At 40.8% G+C, this 18,852-nt stretch overlaps 1 protein-coding gene across 3 annotated transcripts in view; it reads right to left on the bottom strand.

Annotated features, from left to right (window-relative positions):
* Nucleotides 1-5,367: 5,367 nt before the first annotated feature.
* Nucleotides 5,368-18,852, bottom strand: part of RUNX1 (RUNX family transcription factor 1) — a 210,797-nt gene continuing 197,312 nt past the window's right edge. For all 3 annotated transcript variants that reach the window (XM_077818817.1, XM_077818835.1, XM_077818826.1), the window contains 2 exons: nucleotides 16,301-16,462; nucleotides 5,368-10,053 (listed from right to left, as the gene is read on the bottom strand). In XM_077818817.1, the coding sequence (XP_077674943.1) occupies nucleotides 9,560-10,053; nucleotides 16,301-16,462 (656 nt within the window). In that variant the 3' untranslated portion in view covers nucleotides 5,368-9,559. The remainder of the gene's footprint in view (nucleotides 10,054-16,300; nucleotides 16,463-18,852) is intronic.

Here is an 18,852-nt window from a genome sequence, read left to right as displayed (position 1 = left end):
CAACAATAATTCATAAGTCTACATTCTATTTTTCCCTTTCTTTTCTGATGTTGCTTTTCTTTCCTAGTCAGAAAATAGGTGTGGGAAGTAAAGGATGCAGAAAAAAATATGCTTTGTTTGAACAGGTCAGACCTAAGAAAAGCAAGATCCTGGGCCAAATCCTGCTTGCCTTACTCACACGATTAGTCACCCCGTTGAAGCCAGGCATCCACCTGTGGAAGGTGAACAGGATTTGACCTTTTATGTGCTTATGATTATTGTAGTAAACAGGGCTTTAAAACCATTGCACAGTCCAGGGTTGCACCCAGGAACGACACAAGAGCTGCCTGTCTTTTGGTCTTTTTACACTACCTGCTGTAATCAAAGCAATGGCGGTTGGTGACATCCACCACTCCAGATGAGGGAACTGAATGAATGACTGGCCTCCCAATCATGCCATGTGATTTACTGAATCAAAGTCTGGGGTCATCTTGGCCATTGAATGTATGGGCATACACGGTAGGGCAAGGCCTGGACAGACTTTTGGCCCAAAGACCCTAAAATCTGACCAAAATGTCCTGAAGAGTCATAGCCCAGTCACCTCATAAGAAACAGGAAGTGATGGAGACAGAGAGCACCTCTGACAACAAAGATTGCCTCCTGGGCATGTCTGGAGAACAACCCCCCTTTATGAACTGTGCACCCACCATGTTTCATTGCTTTTCACACATAGTTTTTCTTCTGTCTCAATAATGGTGAATAAGATTCTGGAGCAATAGGAAGCAGCGAATTAGACATGACTCTGCAATGAAATATGGCAGCAAAATGCCAGTGCAATTATGGATTGCCCATGGAGAAGCATCAAATTACAAAGCAGGGAAGTGATAGCCCCAGATTATCCCCACCCTGCTTATCCTCTCTTGTATGCTGTTGGGATGTTGACTCCTCCCTCTGTTCTCACTTCATTGCCTGTGTGTGTGTTAAATTTTCCAAGAACCACCTTTGGCACTTTCTCCCAAGCTGCCGCTAAGCATGGGAGAAGCTCCGTGTAAACATCCTCAATGCCACCATGTTATCCCTTGTCTCCTCTGCTGTGATGCCTACAAGACACTGAACAGGGGGTAGACAAGCTGGTGTGCTGAGATCGCTGCCCATTGTGCTGACCAGTATCATCGTTTTGTTACCTTGTGTTCCCCTCATCTGTTCCCCATACCCACCTGCTTTCTGTAGCATTACTCTTAGCCTGTAAGCTCTTTGGGGCAGTAGCCATCTTTTTATTGCCGTTAGTACAGCACCTAGCACACTGGGGCCACCGCCAGTCCCACAATACAAATAATACACGATAATAATAGCCCCCTTTTAAGTCGTTTTGATGAGACTACGGGTGAAATATGACATTCACTTCTGGGCATCTCAACGCCACAAATGTCCTGGGGAGGAAACTAGACGTGGGCAGAATGAGTGCCATGTCTCCTCAGTGAGAGATGTTGGTATTCCAGGGAAAACTGGTTGAGATTTGGCAGAGTTAGGAGGCGCTGGCCATCACCTCTCGTGCCTGCGCAAAATGGGCAAATTTCTCCTCATGCAGATGGACAGCACAAAGCCAATGCACCATTTCAGCCCTCAAAGTAGCTTTTCAGTGCTATGTAGGCTGTGTGGTGATCCCCCGCACAGAGTGAGCATCATCCCCTATTGTTAACCTTGGTCTCCCAGTGTTCAGCACGGAGGTAAGCTGTGCTGGGCATGCATGGAGCAAAGCTTCCCAGCCAACATGCACCACCTCCAGGGTGCACATCGGGACCCTGCCTCCCTAGCTAGACAGGGAATATGGGACAGCTCCATAGGAACCCTGTTTCAGTCACAGCTTGCTAAACTGTAGATTCCATAGGACACGGGCTGTATTTCCTCTGTTTGTATAACACTGAACATAACAATGGTGCTCCATACTCAGATAACTATAAGCTGGTGGAATAGCCTCCAAAAGAAAAGCCACAGATGCTCCCTCACTAAGTTGGGACATTTAAAACTACATTAGACAGAAGCACTTTTAACTGCGTGATAGGAAGCAGTCCTATGTGGCAGGTGATGGGCCATATGACGTGACATAACTTGTCCATCTCTATTTATTTTTTTATGACTCTCTGTTTTGTGAAGCCCTGAAATTGAACATAACCCCCTCAGAGCTTTGAAAGCACATTGTGTTTGAAAACACTGTATTAGCTTTTCTGTCTAATTTGTTTTAGCCTCCTCTTGCAAACCCAAACAATTCCTAGACAGTGACTCGCAATGACTAATGCAGTCTGGAAGACTTCTAGGTGTCCCTGTAATTTAAAACCAGAAAACAAGCTCCCTAATTCAGCAGCTAGACATTCCATTGAAGACCTGTAGCTTCTGAGTTTTTATTTTCCTTCTCCTCAGGGTTAAACATGCTTTTATCTACAGCTTGTCTCCCTCCCCCACAAAGCAATAACGTAAGATCTGCAGTAGTTTAAGATGAGCTGTAATTCAAACATTCTTTGGCTATGGTGCTGCCTACATTCTAAGTTCTACTGCACTGGGGAGCCCGGTGGCAACATGGTAGCTCCCGGACATACTTAAAAAAATGAAATGTGCTGTGAGCTTGCCGTAAAGAAGGGTGGGAAACCATAGTTTAGGCAGGTTCCCAAATCATTCTATAGCTCTGCAAGACCCCGAACCTGTCGCACAAAGCGGGAGCAAGTTTAAAATACAGTTTTGGACCATTTACACTGCCATGGTTTAGCTGTGTTAGGAAACCAGGGTGGCATAAGCCAGTCTTCCAACATGGGAGAACGGCAGTGTTGATGGAACCGTACAATGTAAACACTGTGAATAAGGGCCTCCCTATGCACAAGAGGATTTTACTGAGTTTATAGCTAGGTGTGTGTCCTCACCAACCATGGTTATAATGTAATTTTTAACTATCTGGGTGTACCGGGATGTTTTATACCTGCTCTTGAGAAGGGCTGTAACATGATTTCCAGGCTCAGACCAACTCCAAACTTGCCAGCGTGTGAGACAAACCACGGAAATGTGAGACCAAAATGTGGCACACCTGTGCTTTGTTGTGTGTTGTCCCCATGGCTGACGGTTTAGTGGCTTCTAGTGTTTAATGGCTTCTAACCTGTGTTAAAGGATGTTTTTTTTTCACTGTTTGAATAAAACTGGTTTATTATTTGACGCATACAGTGAGGAAACCTCCTTAACAACAGGCTTTATAATTATAAGCCATTAAAATCTGACACTCAACAAAATGCAACAGCTCATTTGTCCGCCATGTCATTCCTCCTCTCACAAACAGCTGCTTCTGTCCTTTGTCTCCATCACTTTCCCCATTTGGCTCCCTCTCCCAGTTCTTTACCCTCCCCTCTTTCTGCCCTTCCCAAATGAGCCAGAGGCTGAAGATAAGAGTGCTCTTACTCCACTCCCAAAATAAGGTATCAGGAAACTACCTGGAGCTATCAGGGAACAGCAACGGTGGAGTGTTCTGGTGGCAATGTCTCCTCTTGAATTTCTCACCCGCCTTCTTATCTGCCCAGACAGCCAGCTCATCTAGGGAGGTGGAGATGGAAGGCATAGGCAGCTCCTCAGGGTCCTTCCTGGCTCCTCTTCCTTGGGATATAGATGGGCAGCAGATGGTGGCTTGCAATGGCTCCTTCCATGTGCATGAAGAGGGAAGGTGCTGCCAACACACACCTGGGACCTGCACATAGTCATGTCACCACCACCACACAAGCCCGGGAGCGTGCTCCTTGGACAGTGTCTCTTCCTTCCACCCCGCCACCAGTTGACAGCTGATGCGGACTATTGTCCAAGCTGCTGCAGTCCAGTTTACACTGTCAACCTTGGCAATACTGCGGGACAGGGAGTCTCAAGGGGCTCTAAAGTGGAACTTATTGTGAAATGTGCTACGGTTGAAAGCTCTGGGTTGGATCCCCCTAGACTCCTCTAGTAAGGTTTCGCTCCCACCTGCTCCCATCAACCTAAGCAAGCTGAGAGCTCCGCTCTATTAGCCTCAGTATCGTTTTCAAGAACTAAGATAAACATTTCCACTGGTGTGCCCTTGATATAATAGTGTTTGGTGTTTGTTGCCTCCCTGCTTGGCATGTTTAAGCGAGAAACCAAATGAATAGATTCCCAGTACCTCACCAATTTCTCTACAAGTGCACTCACTCTGGTTGTGTGGCTTTTCCCAGGCAAAGGAGGAAAATCTGTGTGGGGGACCTTCGCTAAAATAGCAGCAGCCCAACGCTGCTTGTGCTGAGGCAAGTGCTGCTTCGGGGCCATACTGAACTGAGTTACCAGTAATTCTGTCAGATGAGCACATCAGAGCAAGCTTCCACAGAACATGGTTCTGTCTGGGGTGTGGCTTGTATGGTTACTGCGCCCTGTAAGAGAGTTTAACCATCTCTAATTCAGAAACAGTTTTCCCTTAGTTCATGTTTCTGACCATAATTTTATAGTGATTGCATGAATCATCACGTGAGGGACTGTGTGGTGTCTGACAAGGTGTCATATAGCAGAACAGATTCTCTTTATACTGGCTTGTTTTGTAGATCTCATTGACAACGTAAATGAAGGCAAAACTGATATATACTGTACTGCACCTTGCTGTATGGAAGGATAAGAGGCTTAATTTGTATTATATAATACAGTGTATTGACAAATTTAGTGTAAAGCTACAAAAACATATTTTAAAATATATGCACAAATGGAAGATGTAAGATTGAACTTTCAGTCTTAGCTCTGTTGATCCACTCGATTCCCTGACATTAATGTTGCATTAATGCTAGTCGTTGGCATAGCATTTCTTCATTTGTTTGAAAAAAAATTGCCAATGCCCCTTGTAAGTTACATTATCTAGGACTATTTGTTTTGATGCTTCCTGAATTAAAGTACTGCTCAGCAGAGCCAGACAGAATGCATCCTACAATGCCAAATAAAAAGGTGAAAGAGATAAGATACTGTTGGAACACGCACTGAAGACTGCAAGTCTCTTCTGAAACAGGGGAAATTTACTTTAATGTTTTGTATCTGAAGAAAGATCTAGAGTGGGAGAGAAGATATAGGACCTCTTGGAAAGTTCTGATTTAATTAAGAAGCCAAAGACTTAATTCAATTGTTAGGCCTCCGCAGCACTTAAGTTCGATTTTGAAGACTGAAGTGGCCTAATAGGTCTTTTGCTGGCCTTCTCCAGAAGGGTATGGAATTAAAAAAAAGAAAAGAAAAGAGTAAGCATGTCAGCATATGACTGGCAAACTTTAAGGAAAATCTTTTTGAATTTGTGACTGATACCTTGCCAATGGCCTTTCACTGTCGGAGTTATAGGCTATTCCCTTCCTAATAAAAGAACAAATCAATCCAACATGCATACTTGCCAAACATTTTATTTGTCATTCACACTAATTATAATATTGAATTTACAGAAGAAACTGTGGTACAAAGAAAGAAAGCAAGTCTCCATTCGAACTAAGTTAGCAGTCCCGCTGCTCGGCATGCTAGTCATAATGAATTTTCCTGTAGCACTGGACACTGTCTTCACTACGTACAGTAAGTGTCTACTTTGACGTGGTATCTAGAGACGTCTTGTAGTGGGGGAAATCTATTCCATTTTCTTTTCCTATCTGGTTAAAACAACAACAACAACAACAACAACAAATAAACCACCAGTGCTTGAAAGTTTCCCCTTCTGAAAATGTTCAGGGTGACAGTGTTGAAGGAAAATGTGACCATTCCAGTACATTGCAATGTCTGTTTTGTAAACATATCCAGTAAATGCAGAACAAACATACTCTGGTGCTGTTCTGATAGGATCACATTTCCCATTGTGTTCTCTATCAGATTTACCATACAGTCATTTCAGACTGAAAGTTTCTTTTTTAAAATGAAGTCATAACTGTCACAGCCAGAAAACCACAAAGAACCCACAGTTGTTTGCACATTCATTTCACCCCTACCAAAAAAAAAAAGAAGTGAAGAGTGTTTGAGAGAGACCATGCTATAACTGTTTATAAAAGTGAATAAAATGTAGTTAATTTTGAAGCCTAAAATAACTAAGTTGGAAAGAAACAAGCTTCACTCCAGTATTTAGCCAACACAAGGATAAATTCATTAAAAACGCAGAAAAATTTAAAAAATGCAGAGTAATTACAAGCACTAACAAGATTTTGCTATGTAGCTTTTTAACTCTATTTACATACATAAATACAAGTAAGTCTGTTGATGCAACTCTTCTACAATAAGGAGGAAAAAATGCCAAGTGATCAGTACTGACCAAGCTAAATGAACAAAAACTGTTATGATGCAGGTAAACAAGAAAGAATTTTGCTCAAATAAAAAATCATCTATTATTTCTGAATTGTCAAATACACGAATGAAAAAGGTCACTCAGAAAATAATAATGAATGTTTCAAAGACAAAGGTAAACCAGGACACATATCACCTATCTCAGACTGTGGGCCACTTTCTGGAAATTGATTGTTTCCTTTCCAAAAAATTATTTATCATAATTATGCAAAAAATCCTCAGTAGCAGTATGACAGGATGGGCCTGACTGCCACATACACAAAGGCCTGCTCTGGCTGTGTAACGGGGGGCCTTAAAGTGGGTATAAATGTAACTTACAGAGCAGTGTACAGGGGCCGTCATGCAAATGAGAGTTAAGTCCTATATTTACTTAAATCTAATAGTAATTTGACTGCTAAGCTGGGTTGTTTCAAACATGGTTACAAATGATAGTTTGCAAAAAGAACATTCAAACCCAACCCTTGGGGGAAAATATGAATTATTGTCTATTGTAGTGGGATTAGAATCCTGAGCCGTCTGCTGGGGCAGAACAGTTTGTAGGGAAATGGAACTGTCCTTTTAGGTTTAATTCAACAATGGGAATGATAACACTGAATTAATTTAGAGATGCATGAATACAGGAAATGTCTTTTTTAAACTTCCTTCTTTCAACTGCTAAGTGCTTTTGTACAGTCTCAAACACATGCCACGTACATTGTCCTCATCATTTGTTGATGAGGAAGACAATTCCTTAAAAACAAAGTACATGGCTACTGGGCATGAAGGGGGGATAGTTTTCAAAAGACAGATGTGGTTTGTTTTCTGGCCAATTTATGATTTTTCATGTGGACTTGTATGGATTCTCCAGTAGCGCTACAGTCTAAGCAGTGAAGAAGGACTTTTTTCAAGGTCACTGGAGACAAGAGACACTGACTGAAGAAGGACTTTTTTCAAGGTCACTGGAGACAAGAGACACTGACTATGCAAAGGGTCACAAAGGCTGGTTTAAAGTTCAGGATGGTCACCGTACTTTCAAAATATACTTTAACGCTTTGTGTCTTCCACTTCTTTTGTTCTTAGCAAATTTAATATAGAATTCTTATATTGAACTAAAAGGACAATGCCAATTTATGTAGTTTAAATAATAAGAAAACAACTTTGAGCTTCCACTGAGATCCTTTGAAACATTCCCCATTTTCTGCATGAGAATGACCTTATTGACCATGTTAGATGCTTCAATTTGTAACTTGTTTTATTCCAAAGTGCTACTGCATCTGACCAGAACAAAGAAGCAAAACCTAACATATATATATATATATAATATATATATATTTATATAAAGAAAACTCGAAAAACAAATGGTTTTAAATAAGTCCAGCTGTTTTGCTGCCTGCAGCCAAGGATCTTTGTAATTCAAATCCTTTAAATTTTTTTTTTTAAACATCAAACACTGATCTGAAGTCCTGCTTTCAAATACTCTTCTGAGTTGACCTGCAATTGTTTCACTAATTTAAGAGGTACATTAAATAACAATCAGATCATTTTGAATGCACACATGTCAACATCAGCAGTTTGTAATTAATGAGTAGTACAACAAATGCATTCAGACCAAACCCTCCAATAAAATAGTGCCTTAAAATTTACAGTGACATCTGATATGTTTGTGCTGTTAATGATGGGCAACAGTGATGATTCCATAATAGCAGATTAGTACTATTATAATGCATTGCAAATTTTCTACAGGACAGAATATTCTGTGCACCAGTTTTGAATATTCTTCTTCCTTCAGAACTATATGACCACAGAACTTTTAAACTCCACTTGTTTGATATTCTGGTTTCCAGTTGAGTCTGAGAGCACTTTTCAGCTCCATTTACTTGTGATTTGTTAATCTGCTTTCTTTTTGAATACACTGGTATGTAGAGTGTTGTGCTGGAAACTTTGCGTGGAATTCTGACCCCATTTAAGTCAATGGCAAACCTCCAATTGACTTAAATGGCACCAGGATTTCACTCTTGGAGTGCCAACTATATGCTAGATTCTATCCTTGGATGAGTACTTGACTCCTACTAAAGTCAATAAGAAGCCCAGGCAGGCTCAATAGCAGAATATGGCCCTAAATATTTGGTTGAAGGGAGATGCATGACCCCATTGTGTCTGCTTTACAAATTATATACTTCCATACTGCTGATCCTTAAAGTGTTTCAACCCTTGGTGTTGAAAGACCAGCAGAGGAAAAGAATGACTTTATAGGGTTTCAAATGGCAGATTAAATAAACGGAGCAAAATGTAAACAATATGGCTAGATAACTAGACGTCACGTTACCCATCGTTATGTCAGCCTTTTTTCAATGTTATAAATTTACCTTTGGCTGCTGTAAAAAAAAAGAGCATATTTAAATAATAATAGTATCAACAAATAAGAAAAGTCTAAACATCAAGCATAAATATCGAGGAAATCATCATAGTACAGTAGTTGAAAATGACCTAAGGCTGTAGCCACTGCATTAAACGAAGTCCAAAAGAAAAAAACGTTAAACTACCTCATTGAAAAGGGGCTGATTCTTTCAGTTGACAAAGCAATAAAGAAGCAAGCATGATTTTTTTTAAAAGTGAAATCTTTTTGCAATGTATAAGGTGCCAAAAAAGAAATAAAAGAAGTTAGATGCAAAGCAGGATGAGTTGCATCCTTAAAAATTAATAATAATAAAAAAAATCCATATTCTTTGGAATATATAACCTGGTAAAAAAGTCAACGTCCAAGATATAAAACTTCTCATTCACAGCATTGCTAAATCAGAAGCATTCACAGTTTCCCTCTGGGAATCTTCCTATACTTCCTTATAACTAACACGTTCTTATGACTAAGTATACTCACTAAGATTGTGTTAGATTTTAAGTCTGAAAATTAGAAGTGAACCAAAGCACTTTTTAGGACTTTGGAGACCTCCAAAATAAAGGATGTTTGGAGGCCACTGGTCCGAAAACAGCCTGGGTGTCTATCTACCCACCTTCCCTATCTCTAGACCAACTTCAATGTTTTCCTTTCCAAAGTTCAGCCCTTGAAAAAGGCTACTTTTCTGGAACGACATCCCTTCACTGATTGGCTAACACCATGACATCATTCCTGAAGTCCTGACTTCTGGACCGTTTGCTTCTGAAAGTGATGTATAAACATGGCAGTGCCCACAGGCGGGAAAAGTTATTTATGGGATACCTATGGACATCAGCAGATAAAAAGCACTTTAGTCCTGGCCCATCTCTACTTATAATTAATTCAGTATGGTCGCCATACTGCTTCTTCCAGCCTTGCTGTGGTGCCCATGTTGGTAGGGGAGTTGCTGTGACTACCTTCTGCCTCTACCACATCGCTTTGGTTTGGAAGATTGGGGTTGAGGAGAGTAGACCCTGTGGAAGCATTAGTGCAAGGAGGGAGGATACGTGGGGGTGACCGATCTCCCCCAGACATCATGGAGAACTGGTATGACCCTGCTGATGTTCCGTAATAGAGATGGTAAGAAGGTGAGCTGGTCTGAAATGGGCTGCCTTGAGACTGAGAAGAACCAGGATATGGAGGAGGGAGATAAGTGTGATATCTTGTGGCAGTGGTCATAGCAGACATACCAATTCCTATTCCTGAACTGACAGGTGTTGGGGTGTAGGTGAATGCTCCAGGATAGTGCATACGAGGATCAGAAATTGAAGGAAGAGTAGAGAACGGGCGATCAATTCCCACCCTGGGATCACTGAATGCTGTTAGGTCAGAAGCACCTAGTTTTTGAGAGAAGAAAAACAAATCAATTTTAAATGGAAAGAACAAGATTTTAATGAGTCACAAAAGGACAATGCTTTCTCATGGCGGATCAGTGATAGGGTATTGGGTAACACTGGCTATCTGAAACTTTTGGATTCATTTCAGTAAAGGGGCAATTAAGAGGGATTGCCCTTGCCCTATAGGTTTTATTTGTTTGTTTGTTCTCAAAGCACTTACAGCCTACGCAGCATTTACAGTTTCAGAGTGCTCTATAAACGTTAACAAAATAGTCATCACAGTGGTCTTGTCAAGTAGGAATACGATAGTAACAAGTAGCTTTGGAGAGGGGGAAACTGAGACACCAAAGCTAAGTAATTTGCCAAGGACCACACACTGGCAGAGATGGGACCTTGAATGCAGGTGTTGCAGGTTTTCAGTCCAACGCTTAGTCTCTTATAACTGCCTTATTTGTCTGTCTTAAAAATCGGAAGCTCCTTGGAGCAGACTCTGGTTTGAGGTATACATATATGTGTTCTGTACACTACAGCTAATGACAGTGGTCCACATTGCCTATCTACATGACTGAAGTTAAGAAAAATCAGGTCTCTTTAAGGTGTCCAAAATTGGGCACTGAAAAATGGAGTCTCCTGAAATCACTACCGACTTTTGAAAATCTTGGCTTTAAGAAATCAACAAAATGACATCTGTTGCAGATTTGTTTCCAAGTGGGATACTTTGGGATTAAAAGATTGAAGTGGGTTTTTTTATGGAAATGTTTCACACCTGACTGAGCTGAACATCTGATATAAGAACGGCCATACTGGGTCAGACCATCCAGCCTAGTATCCTGTCTACCAACAGTGGCCAATGCCAGGTGCCCCAGAGGGAGTGAACCTAACAGGTAATGATCAAGTGATCTTTCTCCTGCCATTCATCTCCACCCTCTGACAGACAGAGACTAGGGACACCATTCCTTACCCATCCTGGCTAATAGCCATCAATGGACTTAATCTCTATGAATTTATCCAGTTCTCTTTTAAATCCTGTTATAGTCCTAGCCTTCACAACCTCCCCAGGCAAGGAGTTCCACAGGTTGACTGTACGTTGAGTGAAAAAGAACTTCCTTTTATTTGTTTTACACCTGCTACCCATTCATTTCATTTGGTGGCCCCTAGTTCTTATATTATGGGAACAAGTAAATAACTTTTCCTTATTCACTTTCTCCGCACCACTCATGATTTTATATACCTCTAGCATATCCCCCCTTAGTCTCCTCTTTTCCAAGCTGAAAGGTCCTAGCCTCTTTAATCTCTCCTCATGTGGGACCCGTTCCAAACCCCTAATCATTTTAGTTGCCCTTTTCTGAACCTTTTCTAACGCCAGTATATCTTTTTTGAGATGAGGGGACCACATCTGTTCGCAGTATTCAAGATGTGGGCGTACCATGGATACATATAAGGGCAATAAGATATTCTCCATCTTATTCTCTATCCCTTTTTAAATGATTCCTAACATCCGGTTAGCTTTTTTGACTGCCGCTGCACACTGCGTGGACGTCTTCAGAGAACTATCCACATTGACTCCAAGATCTTTCTCCTGATTAGTTGTAGCTAAATTAGCCCCCATCATATTGTATGTATACTTGGGGTTATTTTTTCCAATGTGCATCACTTTACATTTATCCACATTAAATTTCATTTGCCATTTTATTGCCCAATCACTTAGTTTTGTGAGATCTTTTTGAAGTTCTTCACATTCTGCTTTGGTCTTAACTATCCTGAGCAGTTTAGTATCATCTGCAAACTTTGCCACCTCACTGTTTACCCCTTTCTCCAGATCGTTTATGAATAAGTTGAATAGGATTGCTCCGAGGACTGACTCTTGGGGACCACAACTAGGTACCCCTCTCCATTCTTAAAATTTACCATTTATTCCTACCCTTTGTTCCCTGTCTTTTAACCAGTTCTCAGTCCATGAAAGGATCTTCCCTCTTATCCCATGACAACTTAATTTACATAAGAGCCTTTGGTGAAGGACCTTGTCAAAGGCTTTCTGGAAATCTAAATACACTATGTCCACTGAATCCCCCTTGTCCACATGTTTGTTGACCCCCTCAAAGAACTCTAATAGATTAGTAAGACATGATCTCCCTTTACAGAAACCATGTTGACTTTTGCGCAACAATTTATGTTCTTCTATGTGTCTGACAATTTTATTCTTTACTATTGTTTCAGCTAATTTGTCAGGTACTGACATTAGACTTACCGGTCTGTAATTGCCAGGATCACCTCTAGAGCCCTTCTTAAATATTGGAGTTACATTAGCTATCTTCCAGTCATTGGGTACAGTGAGCTGATTTAAAGGACAGGTTACAAACCATAGTTAATAGTTCCGCAATTTCACATTTGAGTTCTTTCAGAACTCTTGGGTGAATGCCATCTAGTCCCAGTGACTTGTTACTGTTAAGTTTCTCAATTAATTCCAAAACCTCCTCCGGTGACACTTCAATCTGTGACAATTCCTCAGGATTTGTCACCTACAAAAAACGGCTCAGGTTTGGGACTCTCCCTAACATCCTCAGCTGTGAACACTGAAGCAAAGAATTCATTTAGTTTCTCTGCGATGACTTTATCGTCTTTAAGTGCTCCTTTTGTATCTCGATCATCCAGGGGCCCCGCTGGTTGTTTAGCAGGCTCCCTGCTTCTGATATACTTAAAAAACATTTTGTTATTACCTTCTGAGTTTTTGGCTAGCTGTTCTTCGAACTCCTTTTTGGCTTTCCTTATTACATTTTTACGTGTAATTTGTCAGTGTTTATGCTCCTTTCTATTTATGACAGCTAAACTCTGGTCCCATTGCTTTGACACAGATGAAAGCAGGCTTCCTCCCACCATTGCCTCCGCCAAAGGGATTAAAGAACCTGAACAGATAATGGCCTCCTTAAAAGGATCTTCATCCTGACTCAGATGAATGGAAGCTGTCAGTCCTCTGACTTGGCAGCTATGTATTATCAAAATAACAATAATAAGAAAACTTTCCTAAGACAACTCCTTTCCGACAAGGGGCGGAGTCTGTATGAAAGGCATGTGTGTGCAGAAGGAAGCACTAGGAAGAAGGAAAACAAAGCACTCTGCTCTGACTGGATTGAAAGGTAGAACAGACATATTACAGTGTCAGGTTCTGACAGCGTGTCATAGCCAGCTTTCTTCAATGAGTTTCTAAACCTTTCTTAGAAGAACTCTGACATATGGTGTAGGCTTCGTTTCTGAGTCTGCCATCTTACAAGTAGGCTGCCTTTTTGTTTAACAAGATCAATGAACCCCTGAATACTTCCTTCCACCATACAGCACCACATTGCAATTTTAAATTGCAGTTATGCAGTATTATGGAATGGTGGCAGCTAATCTATAGTGAAGGTTGACGCTAGATTCACATTGTGGTCCTGATATTCAACGCTCCCTCTACTACCAACTTCTCCAGAGAAAGATCAGTGTCTTTGAAGTTTCACATGCCACACCTAAGGCCTGGACAGGGTTTGTTTATGGCAAATCTGACAAAATCAGAAAATGAATTTTAATGTTATGATGTTTCAAAAAGGTCCCTGTTCATCAGTTTGAAAATTTTCCTCATTTTTTTTCTTGACTCTCAGAGCTGCAGTTAACTTGCCCTACAAACTTCCAGGTTGTTGTTTTGCTGATCTTGCCAAGGAGAAGTTCCTTGGAGTGTTTTTGTGTGCAAGTGTGGGTTTTCCTGGGGGACTTACAATGATACAAAGAGAGATTTTATGTGACTACGGAAGAGTATTTAAAATCTAAATAATATCCCACAAACAAAAACTTAATTACAAACCAGTTAAGGTTGCTTGAAGGCAAAACCCACCACCCAGACCCATGAAAGCAAGGAAATTGCAAGTGAAAGAAGCACTCAGACAGCAAAAATTGGGGATTGGTCCTGCTTTGAGCAGGGGGTTGGACTAGATGACCTCCTGAGGTCCTTTCCAACCCTGAGATTCTATGATTCTATAACACTAACTCCGGTCACTGACAGATTCTGCATCTCCACATGGAACCCCCTTCCACCTCCAATAGATACAGAAACAAATTACACCCTGTAAATTCATCTGACGTGCTGTAATGTAAAACCTTTCCACCGATCTCACAGTTTCCCACATAAAATAACTCATCATACAGTAACTTAGTATGCGTATTTCTATAATAACTATAAGTGAATTTCCTCGAGATCAGCATTAAGGTTTTGTAATACTGTCCGCATGAGATGAACTCAGGGCATGTGGTGTATTTCTTTATGTGTTGGAGTTGGAAGTGATTTTCCTGTCAGTGATAATGTTATGCCGGAGTGGTAAGGGAAGATGAAAGAGTGTTCCCTTTACACAGACACCTGTACGCATGTACGAACTGGAGAAAAAATGGGGGCAAAAATATGTCTTAAAAAAAAAGTTTAAATTAGTTTTCCTACCATCTTTAACACACACACACACACACACACACACACACACACACACACAATCTGTATGTTAAAGCTGGTCAAAATGTTTGGTTCCAAAACAATTTTCAACAAAAAAATGGTTTTTCATTTGTAAATAAAATCTTTCCTGGACAATTTTGTTTGGTTTAAAAATTTCTGGTTTGTCAGCTAAAGATTTTTTCCTCCTGATTTTTCTTTTTTCTTTCTCTCTTTTTTTATTTTGCTCATGGAAAAGGGGGTGGTGGGAGGAAAAAAAGGAGTGAAAGAGGAAGAAAAAACAAAAATGATCAAACCGTTTCATTATCTTGGTTTTAGCTTGTCACTGAAAAACAAAACCATTTCACAGAAGTTTTTTTTTAAGTTTTAATTTTCCACAAAAAGCCATTATCAATTTTCAGCCTGCTTTAATATCTAGCTGTCCCCTAACCTTGACAAGATAACCTACTTCTACTGAGAAGCCCAGATAAGGATAGGTAAGTGATTAAAAAGTGCATCTTTGAAAACAGTATTTTTAAGCAGGTACAACCCACTGCAAGTCCAACAGCAGCATAGACTATAGGCCACTCAAAGGGTCCCACTGATGTCAGAAGGATCCCTACCTACTCCAACAAGGCCAAAATTTGCTGCCAAGGGGTAAAGTTCCAAAGAGCTGTGCAGGAACTTTTGTTGTGTGGTTCCCATTCATTTAAAGAGAATTCATGATGGTGAACACCCAAATGTTGGTTCAAGATTAATAGATTCATAGATACTAAGGTCAGAAGGGACCATTATGATCATCTAGTCCGTCCTCCTGCACAACGCAGGCCACAGAATCTCACCCACCCGCTCCTGTGAAAAACCTCTCACCTATGTCTGAACTACTGAAGTCCTAAAATCGTGGTTTAAAGATTTCAAGGAGCAGAGAATCCTCCAGCAAGTGACCCGTGCCTCATGCTACAGAGGAAGGCGAAAAACCTCCAGGGCCTCTTCCAGTCTGCCCTGGAGGAAAATTCCTTCCCGACCCCAAATATGGTATCAGCTAAACCCTGAGCATATGGGCAAGATTCACCTGCCAGATACTACAGAAAATTCTTTCCTGGGTAAAATGTGGGGGTTAATGTCAGTAGATGGACTGTGGTAAACGATACAAAACCAGGTGGTAAGTGTTCATTTAGAGATACATTTTTATGTTGGCCTGTAAAGTTCTGCAGTGCAATTCGACAAAGACATAACATGACACAGTAAAACACAACACTTAAAATGTCAAAAAACCCATCATCCTCTGTTCAGCTGTAAGCCCCTAATCTTCTGTGATCTGCTCTGAATCTAGTGTGAGGGAAGGAAGCAGAGATGAAACATCCGCAGCATTCATTTCTTGGCAGATATTGCAGCTTTCCAGCAATCTAAACTATTTTTATAGTTCTGCATATCTCCCATTTCAAAGCAGCTCAAATTAATTTCTCTTCTGGTTTTTGACAGTGACATTCTGGATTTCCCCATCACTTAGGCAAAGCCAAGTAAACACTTGAAAGCATTTTCTTGCAGACTCAAAATGTTTTTCATCCCGAATTGAGTAAAAAGTTAAGAAGCTCCAACCACTGGTATCTCTGTGGTTTGGAAAGAGTCACATGGCTTTGGTGGTACCTGTTTAGTGTGAAAAGAAAAGGAGGACTTGTGGCACTTTAGAGAAATTGGTTAGTCTCTAAGGTGCCACAAGTCCTCCTTTTCTTTTTGCGAATACAGACTAACATGGCTCCTACTCTGAAACCTGTTTAGTGTGAATAACTTTTAGGTACTTACTTGAGAGTCGGCTTGAGAGTTCTGCAGTGAGGGATGTCATGCCACTAGCTCTCCCAGGTGAAATTGGAGTGGCAGGGTGCACTGAGGGCGTGGCGATTGATCCCAAGTACTGGTAGGACTGATCATAGGACCATGGAGGAGATGGCTGTACTTGCCTTGTATCTGCAAACGAAAAGAAGTATTGAGAGAGAGAGGTTATTTTTAGCTTCTAAACACCAGTGATCAAACATAGGAACTGAACCAAATGGTTTATACAGAAACACCATTACAATTCACTTCAAACATTCCCCTTTGTTAAGACGCCTTCAGATGAATGGCTCTCTAAAATGTTATTTGTGCTGCTGTGATTTTTGATCAGTTGAAGCTTTTTGCTAATTCACAATGATGGTGGTCAGGGAAAAGCGGATTAAGCTTCCAAAGGTGAAAGTGTCAATGCACAAACTGTTCATTGTTGAGGTACATTAGTATTTCACTTGTGCAGTGTTGCTGTTGCTGTGCCACAAAAGTAAGACTCACATGTCACTGAGTAGAAGACAGCTATGCTAAATTGTGACAGTTTAGACTGGGATATTCAAAGGATGCTAAGGGAGTTAGGTGCCCAGTTCAAAAGGATGTGGGTGTCTAATGCCCTTAAGCTTACTTGAAAATTCCAGACTTCGTTCTGTGACAATTAATTTTGTTAGAAATAGTGATGACAGTGATTACGAAAGATTTGTTAATAGATGTGAATGAAACGAATAGAGCTGGATGAACTTCAGAAATAGGAGTTCTTGTGCAAGCCTCTTGGAACTGAAAAATTGAGAAAACAGGATATTTCATGATTTCTGGTGCTTCTAGGCGAAATCTGGAAATGCAAACAGGTTTTTTTTAAATAGGGCAGAAAGTTAACCAATTATTTTTTAGCCTCAGAACTAGTTTGACTTAAGTTTGGGGTCAAAGGTTTGTAGCAGGGATGAGGGGCAGTATTTATATTTGTCCAAAGCAGTTTGTTCATTGTAGGAATCACCTCTTTTTGCCAACTGAGCATCCACATGTGAAACTGGCATTTTCCCACCTGCACAACCTGTCTTTTACTTTCAGGAAAAAACACAAAGCAAGAATGGAAATCGTCTCTTTTTCCCACAAATCTGAGGTTTCTCACTAGTTTTCCCAACAGTGAGAATTTTCTCCTACCGCTCAAACTGACCAATTGTCTCTTTGAAAGACACAAATTTCAGAGTGGCAAAAAGCTGATACCATGCACAGAATGAATACCAGCATGGAAAGAAATGCTCTCAAGTTCTAGGTGAAGGACTTTGAGCTTCCGTAAGAAACCATATTTGGAGATTTTTATTTTGTTGCCAATTATGGAGATGAAATCTACATTTCGTTTCTTTTGTTTGTTTGGAAGTGGAGATTTATCCGAAAGCAGAGTGGAGTAACCTGGCCTTTTAAAAAGTTACTTGTAAAGCTACTTGCAGATTAAACCTACTAAATCAATCTAGTCCCATTGATTTCAATATGCCTATTCACCTGAGTGCCAGGATAATTGGATCCTGGAAGGACCAACTCTAGCAGGGAAACTGTATAGTTCAGTCTGCTTGCCCATTCAGTCTTTGGTGAATCTGCTGAGACTGCTATCCCAGAAGCCAATTTTTTTTACCTCTTTTATCTGAAGGATTTTCTAATACCCCCATCACTGCAGAAGAAGGTCCCTAGTGGGCTTTCTGGACTCTCTGCTTTTCTTCCTTCCTTGGAGGGAAGAAGCTCCACTTCATTTGTATTTGCTTCTGTTTTCCTTCACCACCATTTCCAGTTATGGTAGGAAAACTGTTTCAAAGAGGGAAGGCTCTTGCAGCATGCCCTAAATGTGGTCATACTCTGAATTAGTCTAATCGGCCCTGGAAGTTTGTTTCACAGCGGAACCCCCGTGATTCAGCATACTTATCTCCTGCTCTCACTTGCTCTGTTTTGGCCGATAGGTGTTGAAGAAGAGTGAGGAAGGATCTCTACCTATGGGGATCGACATGTGAGTGACTTTGGGAAGGAGCAGTAGCTACCCATCATCTTTCTCTGGCTCTTCTTGGAGAGGATAATGGGAGGCAGTCACACCGCCTATTCCAGTTATGCCACGTAGATGGGTCAGTACCACCTTCTCACTGATTGTGTCTAAAACTAAAGGAGTCAGCAGTCTGAACACTGAAATACGAACTCTACCCCTCTTTTAAGGCCAGTTCAACTGCCTCAGTGCTGTGCCCTGGCCAGAAACCCAAGAGTGGTGTATTTTATGATGCCTGCACATGCCCATTAGCAACTGGACAGAGGCTATCAATATATTTGCTCTAGCTCATTCAAGGTCCACTGTCAATTACTGTTGACCTGAGATGGATTTGAAGCAGTGACAGAGAAATGAAAGGCTCTGTATCTCATTACTAACCCCATAACCCATCTCAGTCTTCCTCAAGTAAAAAAAATCTAACTGCCAAAAATCAAGCTTATATTTTGTTACCTGAATTCCCAAACACATAATTTTCATTAGTAGTTGGCCTAGAATGGCTTTAAAAATGAAGAGC

Source organism: Eretmochelys imbricata, chromosome 1 (genome assembly GCF_965152235.1).
Source record: "Eretmochelys imbricata isolate rEreImb1 chromosome 1, rEreImb1.hap1, whole genome shotgun sequence".
NCBI classification, from domain to species: Eukaryota; Metazoa; Chordata; order Testudines; family Cheloniidae; genus Eretmochelys; species Eretmochelys imbricata.
This window is presented reverse-complemented; position numbering and strand designations above follow the sequence as displayed.